This window comes from Bactrocera neohumeralis, chromosome 2 (assembly GCF_024586455.1).
Source record: "Bactrocera neohumeralis isolate Rockhampton chromosome 2, APGP_CSIRO_Bneo_wtdbg2-racon-allhic-juicebox.fasta_v2, whole genome shotgun sequence".
In the NCBI taxonomy this organism is placed as follows: domain Eukaryota; kingdom Metazoa; phylum Arthropoda; class Insecta; order Diptera; family Tephritidae; genus Bactrocera; species Bactrocera neohumeralis.
This window is the reverse complement of record NC_065919.1, coordinates 12,101,971-12,121,200: the sequence shown is the minus strand read 5'-3', so window position 1 is coordinate 12,121,200 and position 19,230 is coordinate 12,101,971. Positions and strand designations below refer to the sequence as shown.

The 19,230-nt window shown below is 31.8% G+C and overlaps 1 protein-coding gene across 26 annotated transcripts in view; it reads right to left on the bottom strand.

Annotated features, from left to right (window-relative positions):
• The window catches only part of LOC126754777 (glutamate-gated chloride channel), an 84,576-nt gene that overhangs the window by 47,183 nt on the left and 18,163 nt on the right, over positions 1-19,230 (bottom strand). For 21 of the 26 annotated variants that reach the window (XM_050466902.1, XM_050466956.1, XM_050466974.1 and 18 more), the window contains 2 exons: positions 7,362-7,507; positions 3,403-3,515 (listed from right to left, as the gene is read on the bottom strand). In XM_050466902.1, coding sequence (XP_050322859.1) covers positions 3,403-3,515; positions 7,362-7,423 — 175 coding nt within the window. In that variant the 5' untranslated portion in view covers positions 7,424-7,507. Of the gene's footprint in view, positions 1-411; positions 480-3,402; positions 3,516-7,361; positions 7,508-19,230 lie in introns of all 26 variants that reach the window. The other 5 variants (XM_050466964.1, XM_050467024.1, XM_050467055.1 and 2 more) reach the window with 1 other exon arrangement.

The following is a 19,230-nucleotide window of genomic DNA, read 5'->3' as shown; positions in this document are numbered from 1 at the left end:
TTAATTTAATAACTATAAGAGCGAAAGGGATTTTTGAGTAAATGCGAATAAATACGAGTATGTTTGCTATGCAATTACTGCAACGGTTGTTTTTTTTTGTGAGCATTCCGTGAAGGGTAAAAATATGCGGTTCATTTAAAGTCATATTTTGGGAGTTTATTAAAGGAATAATTTTTTTTTCTTTCAGCACTTTTTTGCGAAAAATCTTCAGGAGAACATGACAAGTTTTTGGGTGTTTTTATTTTTTTTTATATTTTTTAAATTTTTTAAATTTTTTTTCTTATATGGCTTGCAAGTCAATGGTATTAGTTTGTATTTTTTAGGAAATTTTTTATGCTATTATAATTTCATTTGATAAGATGACTTTTGCTTGATATTGTGTGCTATTTGCACACTTTTTGCTAAACTTACCATTTTTATATCACTAATCGTCATTATACTTCGTACGAAAAGATTGATTCTGACTATAGCGGGGCCATCTGTTTCGATACAGTAGGTACACACACACACACGTATATATAATATATAGATATTTAAATGTTGATTTTGTTCATATATATAAATTAATATTTATTTATGTCAATATGAAAAACACTTATATGAATTTCGAAATGAAAAACTGTATGCTTATGACAGAAAAACTAATATAACAAGTAATTTTGAAATATGCAGTTTTACACTAAAATGCATTGTACTTGTCATAATAAAATAGTATAAAATGATATACAGATTTGTGTGTAGTCAATGGCGTATTTATTAGAGTGTGTCAAAAAAATTATATTTTTCGCTTGGTACTCTAATGTTTATTAGTTTAGTGGCTCAAAAATGTGATAGTTTTTTCGCTTGTCACTCTTAAAAAACAGAGAAATAGACACCTTAGAGAACATTTCTCTCTCATATGAGCTCTTAATTGTAACGCGATGGCACTTCTCCTGACAATTTTTCATAGTTTTCTTATAATCAGTTAGAAAAAATCATATCTCGCTTACAACTAATTAAAAAAAAAGTTATCGTTTCATAACTTTTGAAGTAAATTGAATGCTCATCAAAACGGTCTCGAACGATTTTTTCGTATTTTTTATCGTTTAAAAGACATTAACGATTGAAGTTTGATTATTTTAATTCATTTTTTTCTTCTAAATTTTATAGATCAATGAAAAAATTAAAAAAAAATATATTTTAAATTGCAATACTCATTGTTTTGTAGAAAATTTTCTGATTTATAAAATGGTCTCTCATTTAATTAAATTTTTCTTTGTTTTTCTCACTGCTATTTGACGCTGGGTATTGCACAAACGCTTAACTTGATCGAAAAGTTATATAAACCGTTTTTGTAATGCTGGGAATTTCCTACAAAACTAAGAATTTTGCAATTGAATTGTTTTTTTTTTTGAGCAACAAGCGAAAAAAAATCATTGTTTCATTTTTGAAAAAAAAATTTTTTTTTATCCATTCTAGTAATTATGCCATAAAAAGCATTGTAGACTTAAATAAAATATTATAAGTGTATATTTATATATCCCTGAATTAGTATATAGTTCCCAAAAAAATTTTGCTATTTAATTTTTTTATTGCTAAACTAAAAAAATTGTTAAATATAATATAATTTTAAAATATTACTAATAAAAAATAAAAATAATTAATTTTGTACCGAAAATTAAATGCATTTTTGTTTACAAAATTGTATATTGGTAAATAAGTTTTTAGCACTGATTACTTAAATAATCATAATGTAGAAATAAGTATATTTTCATATTTTTTATTGTCGTGAGACCGACAACTGACTGAAAATAACTGTTGTTTTGTTTATTAAAAAAATTGTCTTTAATTTTAAAATTTTTTTATTTTTTTCTTAATTATTAATTAAATATTGTTTTTTTATTTAAAAAAAAGTTTTAAATTAAATATTTTAATATTAATTTTTTTTTAGTATTATTTTTTATTATAAATAAGTTTTTAGCACTCATTACTTAAATAATCATACTATAAAAATAAGCATAGTTTTTATTGTCATGATACTGACATAATATTATACTGCTGTTTTGTTGTTTTTTCATTAAAAAATTTATTATTTAAAAAATTTTATATATTTTTTTATAAAAAAAAAATAATATAAAAATTAATAAATTTTTTTCACTTTTTTAGAATTAGTTGAAAACTTTTTATTATTGTTTTGGTTTTTTTAATAAAAAAATATTAATATTTTTAAAAAATTAATATTTTTTTTTTACTTTTTTAAGTTTTTAAATTTTTAAAAATATTTTTTATTATAACTTTCAATTCTTTTTAATAATTTGTTTTTTGTTTACTAAAAAAATTAATATTAAAAATTTATATTGAATTTTTTTGAACATTAAATTTTTATTTTTACTTTTCTTAGAATTTTTTGAATACTTATTATTTTGGTTTTGTTTACTGAAAGAAATTTAATATTTTTTTTACGTTTTTAATTTTGAAATTTTTAAAAATATTTTTTTTTTTACTTTAAATTTTTTTGTTCTGTTTTTTTTATTTAAAAAATTAATATTAAAATTTTACATTGAATTATTTTAATATTTAATTTTTAGTTTTGTTTTTTTTAGAATTATTTGAAAATTTTTATTATTGTTTTAGTTTTTTTTACTAAAAAAAATTTAATATTAAAAAAAATAATATTTTTTTCTTTTTTAAGTCTTTGAAATTTTTTAAAATTTTTATTATTATTATTCTTAGTTTTTTTTATTAATTTATTTTTAGTATTTTAATATTAAAATCTTTTTTTTAATTAATTTTTAATTCGTTTAAATGCAATCTCTTTGAAAATGCTTAATTATTTTTGAAAGCGTTTTCGAATTGCCTGTTTCAATATTTTCAGAGCGTTTAATGCTAAGCTTAAGACTAATTTTAGTTTTTGATTTTAATTTTTAAATAATAAAATCGCCATAATATTTATTATTTATATTGTAAAATGTAAAAAAAAAACACAAATAAAGAAAAGAGCTCTGTAGCATTATTACGAATTGTTGTTGAATTGTAGCATAAAATATATATAAATATATTTAGAAATTAATGTTTACTAATGAAAATAGGTTTAACGCATTTTGCTATTTTTTGTTGTAGATTAATATTTAATAAATTTCATAAAAAGCGCCTTTCACTGCTGTAACACAAATGCGAACCAAATGCGCCACATTTTTTTTGTTGTTGTATTTCATATGTATTTCGTATATATAAATATATTTTTTTTGTTTATTTATTTTTAATTTATTTTATGTTTTTTATTATTATTATTATTTTTTTCATTTATTTGTTTTCATCTTGTTTTTATATTTTTTATTTAATTTATGCTTTTCATATTTTTATTTTATTTTATTTTATTTATTTATTTATTTTTTTTATTTTATAATTTTTGTTTTTTCTTACCCGTGCCGTTAATTCCGGATGGACGTATTCTGGCATCATATTTTCCTGCACCTAAAATTTGGTCTAAGACTTTTTTCTCCTTTTCTCGGAAATTTATTTTGGCATTATTAGCTCTGAAATTATGATATGTACGTACGTATAATTGTATTAATCGTTTGGCAAGCCATCCATAAAATAAATTTGTTTGTTTATTTTGTGAAATTTGCTTTAATTTTTAAATTTTTACACAGAAAATACCAATAATATTTGCATAGTTTACGAATTTGCATATAAATATTTGAAAAAGTGGTGGGGAATCAATAGTACAATAGTGAACAAATATCTATTTATATTATATTAAACAGTTAGATTAGTATATACAAAATTTTGTGGAGAAGCGAAAAATTTTGAATCTTTATCTCTCATAATAATTATTATTATTTTATTAACCATTTGGTTTCTTCCGGCATACTGTTTAACCATCGTAACGGTTCTCAACATTATACAGTCGCACTTATCATAGTATTTTGCTCACAGCCAGAGCATATCTGTTGGCATATAAAGTGCAGATATGCTTTGTCTAGCGTTTGCAAATAATTCCAAAATTTATGCTCCGACAAAAATTAAAAAAACATTGCATTTAATATTATTTATACAAATACGTATTTATATATATATAAAGCGTGTATAATGTGATAATACAAAAAGATGTGATAATATGACCATTTAAATGTGTGAGTTTGCATATGTGACACAGTCATGGTGTGAAAGTGTGCAGTGTGATGGGTAATTTGGCACTTCTTCAAACTAAAAGTATTCGATTTATTTCATTTACCACATATAGATAATATTAAATGTTATTTCGTGGTGGCAGATGTGAAAAACGCACGTTAGTATATTTTAGGTTAAGCTAAAGAAGAACCCTGAGGTATATCATTTGCCATAACAATGTTTTGGACCAAACCAAAGGATGATGTAACTCACTGTTATTTTGTTGGACGGTACCAAAACTTGTCTTCGGCCAACAGACACATTATCCTTCCGAACTGGATGTCTCCAAATCGATCAGAAATTTACGATTATATTCCGAAACTTGTTCTAAGTCAGCACGTTGAAGTTGATCGTGCACCAATTTAAGAACTGTCAACTTCAAACGAACTGCACTTATTGTCGCAAAGTGATTTCGCGTGAACTGTAACTGTCTGAAATTTTGGAATCTACATGGATTAAACATCCGGAATTTTCTTTCTTTTGATATGAAAATTTCTTTCTTTCGACATAATGACGATTGAGCTGCTAGATAGAGAGATAGAATGATCTGAAAGAAGATCTAATACCATGTTCAGACCGAAAATTTAAAAGATTAGATTACATTTAAGCATTTCATAACCCAACAGTGTTCTCACTGCCGTTAGAAAGATCAAAAAACAGCTGTTATTGTCATTCAAGAATTCACATCGCTTAATATTTATCAAAAGGAAAGATTGTCATATAGTATTTTCAAATAAAAGCCGTCTTTTTTTAATATTTTCCATATAATAGAAATAATGGATGCATTTTTTCATTTGTTAAGTCGATTTTCAGATGAAATTAGATTCATTGCTTTAAAAAAAATTTGTTTGTTTACATTTTTTCCCCCTTTGTAGTGTCTAAATCAGCTGTGATAATGTAACAGATTTCCAGTGCTGACAAGTAGAGTGCGCAAAATCAGAGTCGCACAGAGAGATTTAGCGTGGATCAGTTTGAAATCATTTCAATGAAGTGATTTGGAACTGTCATTTTTGTATGGCGAAATCTTGATAAATTTTTAAGATTAGTGGGATAATCCATTCAACAGCCGAAATCGTGTGATTAAGTGTCGGTCTGAACATGGTATAAGAAAAGTTTTGTGAACGTTGTCCATTTTCTAAGATTCATAAATCATAAATCAGAAGGTTACAAAGACTTAATAATTGAACTTATAATGTCATATAAAGCTTTAAAAAACAAAAATGCTGGACTCTCATCTAGACTTTTTTCCGGCAATTTGGATATTGTGAGTGGTTCCTTTCGGATAATACATTTTCCTTAATGGATAATGAGAAAGGGCTATCAAGAGAAATGGAACGCAGGAATGCTGGCAGATTATTGTTGTAGAATTAAAAAAGGAACCTTCCAGAATAAAGTTAAAATTTTGTTATTTTGTTAATACGGGTTTTTTCCATATTAAGTCAAACTAAAAAACAAGAAATAACTTATATTAAAAAATTAATACTTTTAACTAAAAATACAGTGTATTTGGAAAAGATAAGTTTACATCAAATTTGTCAAAGAAAACTTATCAACGAAAAAATACATAAACATACAGTGAAATTACGGAGAGAACACTTCTCCAACCTGCTGAATGACAGTGAAAACATAACACCAGGAGATGGTGAACACAATTCCCCAAAAGATGACGATGGAGCCGACATTACAATGCCCGTCAATGAAGTGTTTTGAAAAGCAATTACCCTTTTGAAGAAAATAAAACGGCAGGGGCCGATGAATTGCCAGCCGGCGAAGAACTGATAAGGAGCATGCATTAGCTTCTTTGTAGAATATGTTACGACGCAAGCATGCCCGACGATTGGAATTTAAGGGCGCTCTGCCCAAACCACAAAAAGGGAGATGCCACAATTTGCGCCAACTACCGTGGGATAAGCCTCCTCAACATGGCATATAAGGTTCTATCGAGCGTATTGTGTGAAATATTAAAGCCCACCGTCAACAAACTGATTGGACCTTATCAGTGAGGCTTTAGACCTGGCAAATCAACAACTGACCAAATATTCACCATGCGCCAAATTTTGGAAAAGACCTGTGAAAGGAGAATCGACACACACCACCTCTTCGTCGATTTCAAAGCTGCTTTCAACGGCACGAAAAGGAGCTGCCCTTATGCCGCTATGACTGAATTTGGTATCGACGAAAAACTAATACGGCTGTGTAAACTGGCTTTGAGCAATACCAAATGAGGTTCCAGACGAGGCGACTCCCTTTCGTGCGATTTCTTCAATCTGCTCTTGGCTTCAACACCCGTGCCGTTAGTTCTGCTTTCTCCAAACTGGATAAGGAAGCGAAGCAGATGGGTCTAGCAGTGAACGAGGGCAAGACGGAATATCTCCTGTCATCAAACAAACAGTCTTCGCACTCGCGACTTGGCAGTCATTACGTCGAAGTCGTAGATAATTTCGTCTATCTTGGAACCAGTATTAACCCCAACAACAATGTCAGTCTCGAAGTCCAACGTACAACAACTCTTGCCAACAGGTGCTACTTCGGACTGAGTAGGCGATTGAGGAGTAAAGTCCTCTCTCGACGAACAATGGCCAAACTCTGCAAGTCACTCCAATTCTGAGAGGCAGAACTGAAGTTTAAGGGAACGTCTACAAAAAACTGTCAATTTGGGAAATAATGTACATATATAATAATCTTTATTGTCTACTCTTTTACTCTCTGAATGAAAAGTATACTCTTATAAAAATCAAAGAAATCCACCTTCAATACCATGCTAATCTAAGTATTTCAGCAAAAAAATAAAAATAAATACATAAAAGAAAAGCAAAATACTTTCAAATAAGAGCCCATCACTTTGCAGCACTCTCAGCCTTAGTCTGTTATTGAATTGCGAAATTATCTATAATAATCATCGAATGTCATTTCTGCTATTAATTAAGCAATTCAATAGCATAATTGCTTTTTTGTTTGTGCATGAGTGTGTGTAGTTGTTGTTATGTGCAAAAATATATGAAAAAGCTGTTAATATAATATTGACGCTGTCAAAAGTCAGTTTGTATTTTTCCTTTTTCATTTTGTATTTACATACACATACCAAATGAATACTCGTATGTGTAATATATGATAGTGAAAGCTTATACACACTAGGCACGAACGCACACACACACACACATGTGATACAATATAATTACATACATCAATTCATTGACTACGGTACTTACAGCGATGCACTACATAAACTGGCAAAAAAGAATATCGCCCAAATGTAATGACCGGAGCCCATGGTTTGAACGATGAGGAAATGCTTTTGGATGTACTATTTAGCTATAGTATGTTTGTATTTGTAATTTACAGTTGCGTTAAGTGCCTGAAAAATGCAAGAAAATGGAAATTGGTTAATATAATATTATAGCAACATACACTATGGGCAAAAAATAGTAAGACTTTATTCGTAATTTTAAAATTCTTCATTTATTCTTCAAAATCTATGTCGTCCCGTCAAAGTAATTCCTCTTGGCTCTAATACACTTGTGCCAAGATTTTTGCAATACTCGAAACAGTTATTAAAAGCAATTTGCGGAATAGCTTTTATGTTTCAAAACTATTATAAAACCGCAAATTATTTAAAATTCTCAAAGCACTGCAAGTCGTTGCTTTTGTTGGCAGAAAAATACATATGTATGTATGTAAGTAAAAAGTTCAGGAGGCATAAGACATGAGTTTGAAAATGGGGCAGTGAAAACTATCTGTTCCATTCAAGATGAACCAATCAAGACCGGACATCAAAACCCAATTAAAGAAGAACAAGATAGGTGTCTTTTACGTTGGGAAAATAGCAGAAAAACCCAACGACATTTATTCGTTCAATCTCAGATGAATACTAAAATACATTTTATACATTTATAATGCCCATACCTCGGATATTGCCATTAAGATGATGCCATATCACATCAATTCAGCAAATTCGTAACACAATCTAAACCTGATAACCACATTCCGTACACCACACAGCCTTAAACGAAGACTTAATTATGAAATTGGAAAACATTCGGCATAGTTCACGATTTCGACTTCAGTCCTAGTGTATATTGCATTTGCATACATACATATAAACATACTATGTACCATTATACTTATATACCTTAGCTATATTTGAACGCAAACCGAGTGCCGAGCTTCTACACAAAGATTCTTAATAACTCATTTCATTAAGGTCGGAAATGGCAGAAAATTGGCATAGCCGTTTGCACCGAGCGGGCGAAAGAGCTGAAGGTCACACTTGATTAATAACTAAGTGTGCATGACCGCTCATATATGAGTTCACACATGTGTGTGTGTGGGGATGTGCATGCAATATTTCGTTAAAAGAACTATTGGCTGTGATTTTTACGTTTCAAGGTCAAAGTATTAAAACAAAATTTACAACCGTTGATTTGACATTTTATAATTTCTTTTTTATATTTTTATTCTCCAAAGTGATTATTTTGAAAGGGGTGATCCAAGTAGAGTTACTTTTTTCAAAAGGATTTTTTTGACAGTGAATCGTGTCAAGCTGTCAAGTTATTTTCGCCTTATGGGCTTTTGAAAAGTTACAAGAAGATCCGACGTTTTCAAACCAAATTTTTTCAGAGATAAGGACCATTTCCGATTCAATGGGTATGTAAACAAGCTAAATTGCCACATTTGGAACGAAGAGCAACATGAAGAGACTCAAGAGCTGCCATTTTATCCAAAAAAAGTAACAACGGTTTGGTATGGTTTGTGAGTCGGTGGAATTATCGGGCTATATTTCTTCAAAAATGATGCCGGTGAGAACTTAACCGTCAATGCCGACCGTTATCGTGCCATGGTAACAGACTACAGGCATTTGATGTCTGAAATTGAAGCTCGTGATTTTGACGACATTTGGTTTCAAGAAGACGTCGCCACTTCCCACAAATCGAATCAATCAATAGATTTATTGAGAGAGCATTTCGGTGAACAGATAATTTCACATTTTGGGCCGGTCGATTGGCCACAACGGTCGTGAGATGGGGTGATATCACACCGTTACACTTTTTCCTTTGAAGATAAGTGAAGTCTAAAGTCTATGCGGACAATTCCGCTTCGATTCAGGCCTTGGAGCAAAACATGGAGCGTGTTATTCGCCAGTTACCAGTCAAAATGCTCAAATGAGTCACCGAAAATTGGCCTTAACGGATGGACCATCTCAGACGTAGCCGCGGCCAACATTTGAAAGAGATAATCTCCAAAAAATAAATGCCAAAAAATGTTCGTGCGAATGATAATAAAAATTACCCATTTAAACGGAATCCTTTTTATATATACTATATTTAGAAATTTAATTTAATTTTTAGCGTAGATCGCTTTTAAGTTTTAATAAAGTAATCTCTGGATATATATTATCTGAAATTTATATTCAAAAATCGTAAAGAAAAGTATTGAGTTGAGCTCAATTGCTCTCCCACAATATTAATTAGAAATGTTTTGAATTACGAGCGCTATTTGTATTGTTTACAGTAACTTAAAATGTTCATCTCGGCCAAAGATAGAAAAAAAATTTTCGCGCGATTATTTTGTATAACTTCCTAAGTGGATTAACTCAGTTTGGTTGCTGTTAAATTGCATAGAAATTACATTCTTGCAATGGCAACGATAAGCACAACAGGGATTCGTGTTGCTGGAATGCAAGTTAATGCGAATATTATTGTCATAGAGTGTATTGCTTGCATTCCGAGTACACTGTATGCAATATCAGCTCTACAGTAAAGATGGACGTTCATAATCTATTTCTAAGTATTCGAGTACGATTGCAATTGCCACGGCGTCATATGCCCATAGTGTAAGTAAACTGCCGACAGTAGGTTTGTGTTGATTGCTCTTCCATGAATTGCGTTAATTTCAGCAATTAACAGGAACAAACACAGAAGTTTGAAGTGTTCGACGAATTCTATAAGTGAGTACTTAAGCAGGCCTTTCGTTAGAACAGAAGTAAAGGAAACTCTACGGAATTTTAAGATTTTGAAGTAAAGCAAGGCATTTTAAATTTTTGTTGTGCGTATATTTGTCTTATGCCACAAAGACCTGCTGAGAAGAAAAGTCTATATTTATATTTATTTCGCATGAAAATATAACGAAACCAATACAAAGCATTGCCGTATATATAGAAATAGCAGCAAAGCCTTTATTTACATTTAATTTATGCACCGCTGTGCATATAATTTTGTATACATTTATGTAGTATCAATGCTACGCGGGTTCTGCACGGTAGTCTATTTACAAATTTATTTACTTAAAACTTCGCTGTCTCAGTCAGAACAATTTGTTCGAATATTGCACCGTTGTCTTGGAAAATAATACCGGATTTTCCAATAGTGATGATATGATTTGGAGAATGGAGTCATGTGTAGAAGTTCACGCAAGTGAGGAAAGTTCTCTGATCGCCATTCACTTGGGAGTGGCCAGAAACGATTCTTTTACATATGACTCAAGCAGCTCACGACTTCCGGTCTTTGACCAAGTATCCTCTGAGCAGCCTAATAATATCGGTTTGAAGGCGAACTAAAGTGAGAAGGCGAAACATCCCCTACATAGGGTTGTGCGCTGGGTTTGGGACCCGCCACGTAAAAAAACACCTCCAATGAAAGGAAGCAACAAGCCTCGGATGAGAGAACTCTTGCCAACAGGTGCTGCTTCGGACTGAGTAAGCAATTGAGAAGCAAAGTCATCTCTCGACGAACAAAAACCAAACTCTATAAGTCACTCATAATTCCCGTCCTGCTATATGGTGCAGAGGCCTGAGAGAGAAAAAAAGATTCTGCGAAAGATTTATGGTCCTTTAGCATCAGTGCAAAAAGCTGTATTGAAGCAGAAGGAGAAGAGGAAGACTATTCTGAATAAAATAAATTGATTTTGCCGAAAAAGCCATTTCTTCTGTTTCTTTTTTAAAGTCCTGTTTACTTTGGAACACACCTTGTATAAAAAAATCATCTTCTTCGATGAGGCCAACTTTCATCTGAGTGGTGGACAAACAAAACTGTTTATTCTGGTGCGATGAAAATCCTTAAACTATTTATGAACAACCATTACAATAAACTAAATTGACAGTTTGGTTTCGGGTTTTGAACTGGTAGAATCATCTTTCCGTACTTCTTTGGAAATGCAGCTGGTGAAATCGTTCCTGTCAATGTAGAGTAGTATGGATCGATGATAACCAATTTTTATGGCCGGAAGCCTGGAAGAACTTGATCTTGACAACATCTGGTTCCAACGGGGCTACGAAGCACGTGCAACAACTAAATTATTGCGAGACAAGTTTGGAGATTCGATTATTTAAAGAAATTGTGACGTTGACTGGCCTCTAAGAAGTTGTGATATAACAGCATTAGACTACTTTTTATGGGGTTATTTAAAGTCATTGGTCTTTAGCAATAAACTAGACTCTCTTCAAGCTTTAAAAGTTAATAATGAAAGTGCTATTCATGATATACGGCTTGATTATGTGGGAAAAGTGCTCGAAAATTGAGTTCATTAAATTCGGGCCTGCAAAAGAAGCCGTGGAGGCCATTTGAATGATGTTATATTCATTTGTAGCGGTTGTATTTCACATTAAGGTGTTACATGGGTTTACGGGTTTCAAAAAATAATTTTAGCTGTTTTATTAAATTGTACAACACCGCTAGAATATTGTCCTAAATTTTCAAATTGATCCCAGTAATAGTTTCGGAGATACAGCCTTGAGAACTTGAGCGCTCGAGGCTAGCTAGGCTAAGTGCACCGTCTTTAAACGCGTTTTTCTCGAAACTGTCTTTTTGAAGTCGGCATGCAAGATTTTTCAAGAACTACTCAACCGATTCTTATGAAATTTCACACATTTCTTTGAGATACAATCCTTAGAGACTTGGATGAAGCATTTTTTTCAATTGCAACTATTTGAAAGAAAAAAAAACTGTCGCCAAATTTTCACTAAAATTTTCATTTTTTGGTAAAAATGTCTGCCAAAAATCCAATTTCAGTTTTTTCCTTCGTCCAAGTTGTAAGTTAAGGTTTTAACTAAAACTCGTTAAAACTCGTATTTTTTCATTTTAGATTATACTATAAGGAGTTATCCTGCCAACACGGGATCTTTCCGAGGGATCACCGGCAATGGCGTCGCAATGGCCGTTTTTCCAAAAATTTGAGAATTTCTTTGTTAATAGTGTACTATATGTTTGTAACAATAAAAAATGTTTAAAAATTATTTAATATTTTAAATGAGAAAAAAAATTCGAAAAAATGTGGTTTTTTCAACCGAGGAAACCCATCTAACCTCTTAATGAGTGCAATGCCCTACTTTTATGCTTTATATTTTGCATTTTACAAAGTTTGCTCACAGTTGCAAAATAAGTAGTATTATAGTTTTTCCTTTGCACATTCTATTATATTTTCTATTCAAAACCACTGTTTATTGCCGAACCCGTATACGGTTGACTGTTGCGAAGCCAAAATGTTGCAAATACGTGTGTTTCTATTTTTTTCGGCTTAAATTTATAGTGCAGCCGTTGCCCGGACGGACTGTAAATGTTCATGCACGCATAAACAATGTGTAGATGTGTGTATATAAACAGGGACATGGCTGTATGCAAATTTCTGTGTTTATTTGCGTAAAGCTGTGTGCGTATATCAAGCTGTTTCGACACACTTTTCACAGTCAGCCTTTCAGAATAGCACTCGAGTGTACCTCGTTGCCAACCGTGTAGGTGGTAAGTCTGTAAAAACTGTAGCTAAGTATATGTATACGGCTGTAGAATGAAAATTAATGTGTTTGTGCGCATATTATTGAGGCCGGTGTTAACGAAGCCACTGTTAGCAGGCACTGTAGGCAAATCATTGAAATAATTTTGTCTGTGAAACGAATAGAAAACTTAACAAAAAATTTTACAGCCAGTGCTTAAAGCCTATTTACACCGGCTAATTTTTACAAAAAAAAACTGAAAATTTCGCAACTTTTTTTTTTAAATAGTTGTCTAAGTCTTTAAGAACTGTATCTCAAAGACCTGTCTAAAATTTCATGAAGATCGGTTGAGCAGTTTGAGAATCTTGCCAACCGACTTCAAAAACACAGTTTCGAGAAAAACGCGTTTAAAGACGGCGCACTTAGCCTAGCTAGCCTCGAGTGCACAAGTTCTCAAGGCTGTATCTCCGAAACTATTACTCGAATTAACTTGAAAATTTAGGACAATATTCTAGAGGTGTTGTAGAATTTAATAAGAAATCCGTAAACTCTTGTAACCCCTTAACCAATTATCTAATACATCGCTACAATCCCCGAACTTCGGAGCGTGCGCGCACCGACTGGTTTCGGTACAGGTCGTTCCTAGCCGTAGGTCATTCAGCATGAATTTTTTCCTCCTGGACAAACGGTAAACGCCAAGATTTACGTGGAAGCTCTTAAGAGACTCAAACGAAGGTTCAATTGGGTCCGACAAGACATCGCAGCCGATTGAAAGTTGCACCACAACAACGCCCCGGCTTACACCTCCTTTCATGTGAACAGCTACCTAACCAAAGTCGGTATCCCAACGCTTCCGCAACGGCCCTGGACTGTTTTTTGTTTCCTTGCCTGAAAAGGCCAATGAAAGGTAAGCATTTTGAGACGACAGATGGGATCCAAGCAGCATGCACCTCGAATCTCAAGGCAATTTCGAAGAATGCCTTCCGGGACGCCTTCAATGCTTGGAAATCGCTACATCGACGCAAATTTTGAAAGTTTGTAAAGAATAGTAACGATTGGTTCAATACATTTTTTAAGTCGACTCAGTCCTATTACTTTCCGCACAAACCCTGTATAGTTGTCATACAAACTGAACAACCGAACTCAAGTCCTCGTATGGAAAACTTTTTTATTTGACAATGTATGTATCTTGACGAAATTCGGTGCAGCTTATTATGCTAGAAAATACTACTATCTCCGAACATATTGTTCAGATCGGTCCACTATAGCATGCAGCTGCCATACAAAGTGTTCGATGAAGTTAACATTCTTTATTGTTCAAGACAATTTAACAACTCGCACGTAGGCAATTTTTCCTGCTGGGCGGCCATTTTGTACTAACACATGTAACATTTTTGAAAATGCAGGCCATTCGTGCTTTTTGTTTGCACAGTATAACGGTATGCGGTACTCCATAGTGGTTGGGTGGGCGCCCCGATGCTAAAACTATATTAGTTTTTGTTGTAGGCTGTAAGCTGTTGCCAAGTTGTTATGTTGATTGGATTTTTTCTCTTCTTTCTAAAAGCGACCGCTTATCTCACCGACATTTGTTCACAGACGTGGCTTACATATACTCGCAGAAGTGTGTGCGAAGCTTTTGTGAAAATGCGTTACTCTAGCCACAACAGTCACTTTCGCCTTTTGCATTTGCATTTGTTTTTGTATTTGCGTATTTGTGTCTGTGTGTGTGTGTGTGTATTTGTGGTTTTGTAGATTAGGATAGGTAGACGAAATAAAGTCAAGTGTTATGTGTGCCACAAAACTGATTTCTCTGGTTGCGTTTGCTGGTGGCAACAGCGCCAAGACAGTAACTAAGTGGCTCTTAAAGGTACTATAAAGTATTTTACTCGCAGAAATCAGCTTACACCGCTTAACTAACTGCATCAATGAGAGTGAAAGGCGCATATAAGATAATATTAAAAAATTTTTTTAGAAAAAAATTCGTTGGATTTGTTTTATTCGAGCCATTTTGCGAGCTTCGAGATTATCGATCGTCGTATGGCTTGGTTTCCAACCTATTCAGAACCTATACGAGGTTCCCAATGCTGAACGACCTAAGGACCTTTTAGTTTAATATCATTTATCAACGCTTTTTGCAATTTAAAATTTTCGTAAGCTTTTATAACTTTCTCTCTCTCTCTCTCTTATACTGGTAAAAATATCAGCCATCTTGTTAGCTTCTGAGTTCTTAATGATGATTTTCATTTGATTTCTCAAATTTTTCAAATTCTATGGCATAGCATGTCAACACAAAACCAGATCTTGCATATTCTTAGTCATACAGTTTTACTGACATTTAAAATAAACCTTCTATTTAAGTGTCGAAATTGTTGAGCATTTCTCGGTGAAACCGGACGTGCCAGGTTAAGTAATATTTGAGCAAACATGCACTATTATAAAGCCCGCAAGGAAATGTGTCGAAAATGAGGCGAAATTGCCGTCAAACACATGCTCAAGCGCCACCTCCCATTTCCCAGGCTTTTGAGTTGCTGTTATGTACTTCACGAGATTTAACTAACATTGAAGGTAATTAAGAAGTCAGTTAGTCGTTTATGTGCGTTAAGCTTAGTTCGTTGGTTTTCGGTGAGGGTGAGGAGCGAGAGTGCCCGGTCGCGGCGCGGCTGTCGTTGAGGACAACGCGAAGGTTGCGTACATGTTGGCATTTCGTTTACTGTTGCAGTCACATACACACACATGCGTGTGACATTTCTATAAAGGTAGCGGCAGTGACGCACATTTATACATACATGTTCTATATACATACATACATTTGTGAGCTTAGAAAGGCTGTTTGTGCTATAACATTCATATACCCCTGTGTTAACCAATTCTTCCAAAAGTTCTGCTCATACTTCTTGTGTTTATGCGCACTTCATTTGCTGTTTACCACTTCTCTGTGTTTCGCTTTTAGTTTCGACATTAAGAAATTACCCAAAGTCTCAGGAAGTGTCGCAAACAGTGGAATTTCGGTTACCTTTCCGTATCGTTGGCATTCCTTTTAAGTCAAAGCGGCTTGATAACTGAAAGTGCTGTGATTTCGTGTGTAATTTTGGTGTTGACTTAATGGGAGCATAAAACAATAGTTACAGGCCATTAACGGTTAGTTTGTTCAGGCCTTTATTGGTTGCGGTTTTGGCAGAGTTGCTTACTGTTATTCAGCTCAATAACTTAGAGACCTAATACGCAGTTAAGCCACTATTTAAGTCACTCATAAAAAGTAATTAAATTAAACATAAGATCAGCATTGAGTACCTCGTAGAGGCCGTAAAGTTCTTAAATCGAAATACGGGGAATGCAAGGTTTAAAATCAAATAAAACTATTTTAGGAGGTGAACTAAGTAATAGGAACTAAGTTCTATGTTTTAAAGTTTGAGTTTTAAGTTTAAAGTTTTAAGTATTAAGTTTTAAGTGTATATTTAAAATTTTAGATATTATGTATTAAGTATAATATTAAGTTGTAAGTATTAAGTATTATGTTTTAAGTTTTAAATTTAAGTTATAAGTGCTAAGTTTTAAGTTTAAGTTTTAAGTTTACGTTTTAAGTTTAAGTTTTAAGTTTAAGTTTTAAGTTTAAGTTTTAAGTTTAAGTTTTAAGTTTTAAGTTTTAATTTTAAGATTTAAGTTGTAAGTTGTAAGTTTTAAGTTTTAAGTTTTAAGTTTAAGTTTTAAGTTTAAGTTTTAATTTTAAGTTTTAAGTTTAAGTTTTAAGTTTAAGTTTTAAGTTTTAATTTTAAGATTTAAGTTTTAAGTTTTAAGTTTTAAGTTTTAAGTTTTAAGTTTAAGTTATAAGTTTTAAGCTTAAGTTCTAAGTTTTAAGTTTAAATTCTAAGTTTTAAGTTTTAAGTTGTAAGTTTTAAGTTTTAGGTTTTAAGTTTTAAGTTTAAGTTTAAGTTTAAGTTTAAGTTTAAGTTTAGTGTTTAAGTTTAAGTTTAAGTTTAGGTTTAAGTTTAAGTTTAAGTTTAAGTTTAGGCTTAAGTTTAAGTTTAAGTTTAAGTTTAAGTTTAAGTTTTAAGTTTTAAGTTTTAAGTTTTAGGTTTTAAGTTTTAAGTTTACGTTTTAAAGTTAAGATTTAAGTTTAAGTTAAGAGTTTTAAATTTAAAATTTTAAGTTTAAGTTGTAGAGTTAAGTTTTAAGTTTAAGTTTTAAAGTTATGTTTTAAGTTTAAGTAAAAAGTTTTAAATTTCAAATTTTAAGTTTTAAGTTTAAGTTTTACAATTCAAGTTTTATGTTTTAATTTAAAGTTTTAAGTTTAAGTTTTAAGATTAAAATTTTAAGTCTTAAGTTCCAAGTTTTAACTTTTAAAATTTTGAGATTTAAGTTTTAAGTATTAAGTTTTAAATCATAACTTATAAGTTTTAAGTCTTAAGTTTCAAGTATTATGTTTTAAATTCCATGTTTTAAGTTTTAAATTTTATATTTTAAGTTTTAAGTATTTTGTTTTAAGTTTAAGTTTTAAGTTTAAGATTTAAATTCTAATCTTCTAAGTTTAAGTTTTAAGCTTCAAATTTTAAGTTTTAAATAATAAGTCATGAGCTATAAGTTTTAGGTTCTAAGTTTTAAGTCTTAAGCTCCAAGTTTTAAGGCATAAGTTTTGAGGTATAAGTTTTCAGTGTTGAGTATTAATACTATCTTATGCCAAATAAAATAAAATTATGAATTTGCAAAACTTAACTACAATTTAAATATATATTTTAAGCAATTTTGCAATTAAAATAACAGCAACAAAAGTGGCATATGTCAATAACCCTCAATTTTACATAGCGTGTTGGCTAAAACGAGGCTATAAACACGTAAACATGTCAGTCAGTCTTACAATCGGGCCAATACAAAAACATTACATTGCTCATATTTACTGTATCGCTACATGCACATACATATACACATGTAATACAAAGCGAATGATAATACATAATCACATATAAAGCTTCGTGTCTGCCCTTACATACCACTTACACACATACTACAGCAAATCGTATTTGAAAACCAGTGGGCGACAGCAGCTGGAAGCAGTTTTCTACCGATTTTGAGCCAGGTGTAGCAGAATTGCAGAGCACATTCTCACATAAGGCTTTCTATTATATGTATGCAAATAAATGGTCGCATAGCATGACAAGTGAAATCAGGTTAAAAGCTTTATGAAAAATGATATAAACACGAGAGAAACAGCAGCGACCTGTCAACCACGCCACAAATGCCTGATTTGAGGGCATTACTATGCTAAAGGGTTAATTACGAAATTTGAAATTTCAGTTGCATTTAATAATACCAAAACATGGGTGTCTATCTCTCGTGCCAACGACAGACTAGAATGCGCACTTTGCATTGAAATTATTTTGTGGCGCAGTTAAATGTTTCGAAATTAAATGTAATTCCACATAAAAGTATTATTAGCCACTAATGCGTTGAATCTGATGACAAATGGATTGTAAAAATTCATGCAAATGCGAGAGTTGCATGTAAAATGCTGAGAAGTGAGAACAACACACGATACGCATGCAAATTTCACATAGCGCACCAGCACAAGCAAAACAGCTGACCGGCGAGAAAAATGAGAAAAGTGGACTGGTAGCAAAATAGTTGATTTTCGGTTGTGATAAAACTTCTTAAAAAATCTGTAAACCTAACTAACCGATTAGTTAGACAGCTTGGCAGTCTCGTGTAAGCTCTATATGTGTGTAAAGAAAATATATGTAATGGGTATAGCAGCAAATACTAACTATCTATAATATCTAGGAAAGAGTATTTTGAAAAAAAAATCAACAGAAAAAGTAAAGTGTTTCCTACAAGCATAAATTTGTTTCTAGTCTCTAAATGCATACCAGCAATTTTTTGTTCATCTAAAATTCATATTTTCATGTAAATATTTTATGTGCATGCAGCCTGCGCACGCCAATTATTCTCAATGTAAATTGGAAATTTGCATGCAATTTTGGCTGCCATCCCTTTGAAGTGTACTTGGTGTTTACCTAAACTTAGTATATCTGAACATGCTATAAATAAAGGATTTTATGAAAAATGGAAAAAATATATCGTCACCTAAAATGCAAAATAGCGTAACATCACTTTTCCTTAGTTTATTGGCGAAGGAAAAACGATTTAATAGAAACCACTTATATTGAAACAAAATTTGAGTTTTGGTTATAAAACGGTTATATATTGGTTATCATGCACTCATATTGAAACAAACATTTGAGTTTTGGTTATAAAATGGTTATATATTGGTTATCATGCACTCATATTGAAACAAAATTTGAGTTTTGGTTATAAAATGGTTATATATTGGTTATCACGCACTCATATTGAAACAAAATTTGAGTTTTGGTTATAAAATGGTTATA